This window comes from Dendroctonus ponderosae, unplaced genomic scaffold (genome assembly GCF_020466585.1).
Source record: "Dendroctonus ponderosae isolate FM_Combo_2020 unplaced genomic scaffold, Dpon_F_20191213v2 Dpon_F_20191213_4, whole genome shotgun sequence".
Classification (NCBI taxonomy): Eukaryota; Metazoa; Arthropoda; class Insecta; order Coleoptera; family Curculionidae; genus Dendroctonus; species Dendroctonus ponderosae.
The window spans coordinates 9,343,437-9,351,164 of NW_026018611.1; the positions used below are offsets into that span (position 1 = coordinate 9,343,437).

The 7,728-nt window shown below is 34.7% G+C and overlaps 2 protein-coding genes across 2 annotated transcripts in view; one reads left to right on the top strand and one right to left on the bottom strand.

The window, feature by feature from the left end:
* LOC109544247 (SANT and BTB domain regulator of class switch recombination) overlaps positions 1 to 7,693 on the top strand; it is a 16,419-nt gene extending 8,726 nt beyond the window's left edge. Inside the window, exons 12-14 of the mRNA XM_019914335.2 lie at positions 6,954 to 7,201; positions 7,261 to 7,465; positions 7,518 to 7,693. Of these exons, the coding sequence (XP_019769894.2) occupies positions 6,954 to 7,201; positions 7,261 to 7,465; positions 7,518 to 7,636 (572 nt within the window). The 3' untranslated portion in view covers positions 7,637 to 7,693. The remainder of the gene's footprint in view (positions 1 to 6,953; positions 7,202 to 7,260; positions 7,466 to 7,517) is intronic.
* Positions 2,149 to 6,282, bottom strand: LOC109544244 (exocyst complex component 2). The gene is made up of 6 exons (XM_019914328.2): positions 5,883 to 6,282; positions 5,676 to 5,782; positions 4,867 to 5,098; positions 4,501 to 4,777; positions 4,209 to 4,445; positions 2,149 to 4,156 (listed from the first exon to the last, which is right to left on the bottom strand). The coding sequence occupies exons 1-6, from the start codon at positions 6,082 to 6,084 to the stop codon at positions 2,560 to 2,562; spliced, it is 2,652 nt and encodes an 883-aa protein (XP_019769887.1). The 5' UTR covers positions 6,085 to 6,282; the 3' UTR covers positions 2,149 to 2,559.
* Positions 7,694 to 7,728: the final 35 nt, after the last annotated feature.

Sequence of the window (7,728 nt, forward strand, 5' to 3'; positions counted from 1 at the left end):
AGTTTTAATTTCAGATCTAGATTCAGCATATCAAAATTACTAAAGTTCCTAAAACTTACGTTTTCAAGATCAACCGTTAAGAAATAATTTACAGAAAACCTTACTACTGGGCACCTCTTCAAGAAGGCGTAGCTCCGTAAGGGAGCATTTTTCGATACATGTTCATTTGAAAAATTAATATTATTTTTGAGAGCAGATTTCAGTTTCAGTTTGGCCACCTAATGTCGGGACACCCTGTATATGCAGGCACGTACCGCATTAAGCGCGTACCATTGGTAACTTTGATATTAGTGAGATAAAGTACTAGTTTAAATGGCAGTTGTATTTTTTACGCTGGTTGTGATGATGATACTAAAAACAGTTTATATCGCTTTGCAAGGGTAATAAAAAACATTTATTTTTAAATGGAACTCCCTGTAGATTCGTGCACAAAGTTGAAGTGAATTCATTATAATAACTGCCCTGTAGTTTCAGAATAATATATGCGTTTAGTCCCTTTAATATGGCAATGATAATTTTGAATCAGATAATACCAATCAAGCGTAAACTTACTTTAATCGTTCAGACACCCTGTACATATCATAATGCAACGTTTCTTGCTGGCCCTGTACAATTTCTTATGATTATTTAGCCAACAAGTGTTCAAAGTTCAGGCAAGAAGTTTGGGTCTAGCGTTTTATGCAAAAACGTTCGTCTGTTTTACGCCAAATTCGATTTTGATAGAGGATCCAAAGTGTAGAAAAACGAGAAAATAAATAAGTAAATCGAAAAACGCACCTACCTTTAGCTGCCAATTTTTTTATTCGAACAGTCCATCGCCATAATCGCACAAACCATACAGCAAAACTCCAAAATGTTCTTGAAACGCCTGACCTGCACTTGATTGTCAATCACTTTCAGTCTCGATCGCTACCCGGTATGTGTTTAGCAGCAAAACGCCAGAGTTGCGAATGTAAAAAATCGAAAAAATTCTGCTAAAATTGCACTCCCGATAGTGAAAATACCACAAAATGGTGTCCGGGTAGTTTCGATTTAATAAAATCACCGGTTTTCCGCACTGAAATTAAAAAACTTGGAGTTTCTTTAAATCTTTACGGAGGAAATCGCGCGTTGTCTTGTCTTTCCATCATTGAAGGGCAGGCTGACTTATTCGACAAGATGACATAAGAATCGACGGGCTTTTCGAATATCGCAAATCGCTATCAATGACGAATTGAACATATGTTTATATTACAGTTTTTGCTTGAAATGATCCCATAAATACACTTATTGATTCATATTACCTATACAGGGTGTCCCGTAAGCCGTAAGACACAACTTGTACTTAATAAGAAAAAAATTCTGACCCGATCTGCTATTGATGGTCAAAGTTCTTGAAAAAAAATATATTTTTTGAAATACCGAGAGAATGGTACGATGGATTTTAGTGACTGCTGTTATATGCAGATGTTGAAAAATTTTACAAAGACCCCAAAAATGTTCAAAAAGGATTAGTGCATTAACTCAAAAAAAAAGTTGATTTCAGCTAGCAAATGAAAAGTTTTGGTAGTTTTTATAACAAGACACTCAAGAATTGACCACTCATCAAAATATCCTACATAAGAACAAATTGACAGCTAGTTCAAATAAGATTCATCGTATCATTCTTCTGACTTTTCACCATCAATAGCAGAGGAGCCGCGCATTTTTTCTTAATAAAAGTTAGGTCAGATTGTCTTCTTTTCAGCCAAAGAATCTCTCACTACCCTTTTGATCATGTGCTTACGGGACACCCTGTAAATCTAGGATTACTTACTTAATAACTAAATGTATTGTTCACATTACAACACCAAATGCTGAGATTTGTATATCAATTGCCTCTTCATGATAATTGGAAAGCAATTTACTTATTATTAATATCAAATAATTGCTCAACAAAAAATATTTGCCAAAAAATTTAAAAACCTGTATCTATCGTCGTACCCAATTAAAGGAACCAATAAATACATACATAATGATATATATTTTCAGTTCAAATCGTGCCGATTCACAGTATTCTAAGAACAAAAAACTCGGCCGTTTCTTACCTTGCGCTTAGAATCCTTAAAAATTTAGATTTTAAAGAAATATTAGCTAATCATATTTCATTATTAATAAAACAAGTAACACTTCACCTGATGTTATAATTTGATAATATTATCTACTTATAAATATTTTGTTCTATGTATAATACAATAATTTTTATCAGTTAAGTTAATAAATCACATTAGTTTTCCCAGAATATGCGGCTTTAACATACACCTCTTTTCAGCCAACGTTCAATTTAAAATGTTCTGATAATGCCCACTGTACTGACTCAACAATTCAACTGAATCTCAGTTAATTAAATAGATGCAAGATATACTCAACTAAGACAAAGCTCTGTAGGGAAATCGTAGAATTTTACTCTAATACCACAAATAACGTAGAGCACAGTATGATTCCAGGTTTCGTTTTGATGATATGAATACGCGTTGCTTGGGCAAATGATTTATAACTAAATTTTAAAATTCGTTAAGTGAAACAATATTACCTAACAATTCAATTTCTTTTTAAGCACGCAATTTGTGTTTTCATTTTTGTTCTACATTGCCTTAAAATATCCTCAACCAAGATATCATCGGTTCGATCGATAGGCGGTACATCATCTAAAGCGCTTTTAAAGTATCGAGTAGCTTTATCTGTAAGAAAATCGCCTAAAAATTCATGCAAAGCCATAATATCCACCCTGGCTTGCAAAGCGCCTTCTCTGGAAAATTTCTGGACACACGACATTAGTCTGTACAATTCTTCTGCCACGGTTTCCACAATCTGTGGCAATACGGCATCTAAAAGAGTGGGTGAAATATGGACAATTTCAAAGTGAACGCCTATCAGATTGTTCAGGCATTCTTTGACATACGGACGAAGATCGGTTGGTTGTACAGGTAAATGCCAATCAAATCGGCCCAAGTACATCGATGGTTCAATCGTTCCTACTAAAGGATCGCATTTTTGTTCAAGATAGTTATACAAAATAATTGTTTCCCGTTGTTCGTATTTAACTCTGGCAGCGGTTAAAGAAGCATCTAAAGGTGGTAAGCCGCTTTCGTTAAATTTCGACGCTATTGTGTCTAAGATCGTGGTTTTAGTAAATATACAGTTTGACAAAGTAATCAGAAGCCCATGGTCCCATGTTGGTGTGTTCATTTGATTGTCACCATTTGGAGGAAGCATATACAGTATTAACTCAGACACTAAGGGAATGCCCGATTGGAAACCTTCATATTCGTCACTTGAATAATAAACTATCAATCTGTGAAAAGTGTTCAATATAACGGTCATTTGTTTTTCCATTTCCTTCTGCGCTGCTTGATTGTCCAATAAGCTAATTTCTCTGTGCTCAATAGACAAAACTGACTCCTTGACAGTTTGAATCATGTTTTCAATTAAATTCAAAAATTTGATAGGCATTTCTGTAACGCCCGTGTATTTACCACTATAGTTTATCTTCCAATTCTCTTTTAATAATTTCACTTGCTCCGCGGTTTGTTGGAATATAATACTAATGCAATGAACTCTCAGGTCCAAAAGCAACAGACTGACTATATCTAGGGCTTCGCCAGGTAGATCAAGTTTGATAAAAGTGGAGTATGCAGATCGTACTGAGTGCAAAAGTTCTGGTAAATATATAGCGAACTCTTCGCGACGTGGCAATGTTAGAGAACCGAATTGGGCTTTATCATCTTTATCTAAGCTATTTGGAATTAAGTTTGCTCTTACATGTTTACAAAAGGTCTCGATAACATTCATGACTATATATTTATACTCCACTTGTCTTCCGGCCTCCACTTTAACCTGAAGCTCACCAGAAAAGTAAGCTTGACCAATCTTCCACAGATCCGGAAATGTTTCCGTTATGCTTAGACATATTTCATCAATAAAGCTGATACATGATGGAATCATTGCCACTTCAGTATTAGGAGTGCTGTTATATTTGGAATACTTTGAGGCACTACCACTTTTCGATTTAGATTCCGGCTTATCTTGCGATTTGTGATAGTTGTAAATCAACCCGATTTTTTTGTTTATGTATTCAGAACGTGCCTTGATGGCATCCCATGCGGAATCATAGGGAGCATCCAAATTTACAAGGTACCTAAAAACACATCTGTGTAATAACTTCCATTGTTGACGTGTATGGTACGTACCTAATTAATCTTTTCTGTTGTTCTACTGTAATAGGCATGGTTTGCAAATCTTCATGCAACTTAGTTTGTAGTTCATTTATACGTTTTTCGATTTCATTTAACGCTGTTTTGAAGATAGGAATATCCGTTTTATGGAACAAGTTCTTCACTCTGATATAATCGTTGATTACTATGTCGAAATCGCCCTTCTTTACGTTTCTGTCGATAACACATGGCAAGCAGAATAGAAAACGAAATCTGAAAATTCACATTTACCCAATGACTTGGAGCTTTGCACATATTGGGGCATTACCTCGTTAAAACGTTTAAAGCATTTCTGGTTTTTTCAGCTCGATCTTTCCGATTTAGAACGTCATCAAACAATTTTCTTGCCTCATGTTCCGATTCCTTGATGGCTTTTTCCAGTTTCAAAGTGGGTTCATGACCAAATTTGGGCGAATCAGTTTCATATTTATCTTTAAGATTTACCAATGTATCTATTTGATCCATCACAGCACCGATGTTGGCTTTTAAAAAGGACAATTGTCCCTCTTTCTGCCCTTTCACTTTGCGTCGTAAATGTACAAGCCCTGGAAATATGTTTCTATAGTGTCCAATCAAATGTCCACGACTAACTTATCTCAAGGTTCTATACAGAAAATATGATCTTTAGCAATACCTGCTTGTAAGTCATTAAAACTGGTGGCTTGATGATTTTCCAACAGAAACCAGCCTGGTGAAAAGTCATCACTAGTAATATCACCATTTCTATTGGGGTAGAATTGCAATAAATCATCTTCGGAAATTTTTTTCTCCGTATCCTCAACTGAGAGTCCCAGGGGATCTTCCTGCTGATAACTACTCGGAGATAAAGAATGTCTACCCCATGAGAAGAGTTCAGTTTCCTCTACCTGGGAATTGATGCATATTATCACTATACAGAGCATTACGAAAAGATAGGCTTGTCGGTTAACTACATGTTTCTTGAACAAACTGAATATGACTTCAAAAAAGTTAAAGGCACAGTCTTCGACCGGGAGTCAATGTTGAAATATTTTTTTGTTTATTTCGAATAGCTTTTTAACTAGTTTATTGTCACAGAATTTCTAGTAGAGAAATTTAAATTTCCTATCAGCTTGATTGTGCTCCAAGACGCAGTACTTTCAATCCGTTTGACGCAATAGAACATTTTGTGTTTTCAATTACCTATTCATTTTTTGGGTCACGTCTTATTCTTGGATATTTTCTCCACATAATCGTGGGACTTGACCCGAGTAGTTCCTTGTTTAGACATCAGAAAAAAAGTGACCCAAAAAAATTCCGCATTTTAACGCATCAACAAATTATATTCTTGCAAAAAGAGAGTAAGTTTGAATCCTTGAACTACAAATCTCTTGACTATAAACTATAAAACATATAAAAAATATAAATAAAATATAACTATAAAAATCTTAGGTATATGGATCGTGTTAATAGTTTTGTACATACCCACACAGCACTCTCTTTCATAGGCCCAATTGTGGCAATATGATATCCTTTAAATGTAACACTACATGTTCCAGCACCACCAGATTTGGTAGTGACTATCACATCCCCTTAAACACATTTTGCCCATTTTTATCACGCCAAAACCCTATTTTGCTGGTGCCTCAAACAACTATGTTGGTGTACAGGGGAATTAAATACATAACTTACCTTTTCCTTTGATCGGTCCAGATATGGCAATAATTTTATTCTCTGACTTCCACTCTGCGGTGAGAAGAGAATCCACGCCGCATATCGTGAGCCCCACTAAATCCTGGGGCGATTTTCCCAAATGTTCACCTCTGATTTTGATTCGAGTCCCAGGAGGGCCCTCATTTGGTGATAGACCAGTAACTATTGGTGGGGGCCCCATTTTTTAACTTCACAATAACACACACTGTGCAGTGATTTTATTTATAAGTACATATTATGAAAAAAAGTAAACTAATTTGTGCAATACAATGTAAATATGAAAATAACCAATGAACGAATGAACAGTTGCTTGAAAGTTGAAAGATGACATGGGAATGTGTGTGAAGTTAGAAAGTAAGAAGAAGCTAACCCACTGTATGAAGCACATTGTTGTTATGCTCAATATGACGTAATTAGAGCGTCCTCTCTGCCAGGAAAAATTATACATTATTATATAAATTTTAAAAATATATACAGGATATTTCATAATGATGTGACAATATTTAGCAGTTTGACTAGAGCTGTTTTTGAAATGTTGCAAAAATATTGTCTGTCCTTTCAAAAACTGTTAAACTCAAATAGCTAGAGTTTGGAACATGAAAATAATTGAAAATTACAACAAAATATGGAAGTCATCGATTCACCGTAAAAAGCAGGTTTAAAAACTTTTTCAAAAATAGGACTTTTGTTTAAATCGAAAAATTATTAAGAAAAAAACGGGCGTTTTTAATAAATAAAATACATAAATGGTTATTATTAAACTGATAAATTCAGAACTGATGATTTTCTAAAAAGTTTAACAGTTTTTACTCATTAAATTAATTTTCAGTCTAGTTTTGTAGAGAAATTAATTTACTTTCATCATCTAGACTGTTATTAATGTTAAATAAACTATAGAAGTTCATACGATAGCTCATTTTTTTATAAAAAAATTTACATATCGGGTGCATAATTAAATATACATGATTTTGCAATAAAAATGTTAATACGCTAAATAACCCGTAAAACATAATACTTTGTAAGCATTTTGAAAATCTGATTGGTTTTAAGATTCAAGTGTGAATTCGGAAAAGTTTATTTGCAAGGAGTCATTCTGGTGGGATGGACTTGAAATAATTCCTCCTCGGCCAAAATTAGGATTGCTGAGTACTTTTGCGAATCGAGGTGCAAATTGTGATGAGGAATCTATAATTTCTGATGAAAGTACGACGGAAGAGAATACTGAAGAAGAAACGATTTCTTCTAGTTCACTAGAAAGTGATGAAGGAAGTGCGGAAAGCAATCCTCCTCCAAAACAAGTATATCATTGACTGACTTAAATTTTCAGCTGATTATTAGAGTATGTCTCTAATTCTAGACGCTGGTAAAAAAACCGAAGAAAAATAGTGCCGGAAAACTTCTCTGGCAACACAATTTATCGGCGAGAAGTAATCAAGACATTCAACGGGCTTACGAAGAAAGCCTCCTGAAGGATATAGGAGCCATTTTAAGCAGGAAGACTTTAAATGATACCACAAATAAACCGGGTACTAGAACTGTGGGGAGAAACTCAATCCCCTTAGGTAAAGAGCTCGCTTAAGCAAAAAATAAAAAAATGTAATTTGTTTTCTTCAGGGGGTCTTTGGATGAGGCTGGAATCCGAATGGCGCGAGTCATTAAATCAACGAGAAACTCAACCGAAAGCAAAAAATTTCGCTACATCTAAGACGAATAAACCTCGGTCCAGATTTTGAGAGACAATTTTAATTTAATCAATTATATTTGAAATAAATTAGCTAGTGCACACATGTTTTAATTCGTTTGATTTGAAAAATATGAGAGCTGT

What these genes read in the sequence shown, in the direction of transcription:
- LOC109544244 (XM_019914328.2), bottom strand. Translation starts at nt 6,084, where the DNA reads ATGGGGCCCCCACCAATAGTTACTGGTCTATCACCAAATGAGGGCCCT. An exon ending in TGAAAGAGAGTGCTGTGTGG is followed by an intron (nt 5,099 to 5,675) that starts GTATGTACAAAA and finishes ATCAATTCCCAG; the next exon opens with GTAGAGGAAACTGAACTCTT. An exon ending in TTTTAATGACTTACAAGCAG is followed by an intron (nt 4,778 to 4,866) that starts GTATTGCTAAAG and finishes ACATATTTCCAG; the next exon opens with GGCTTGTACATTTACGACGC.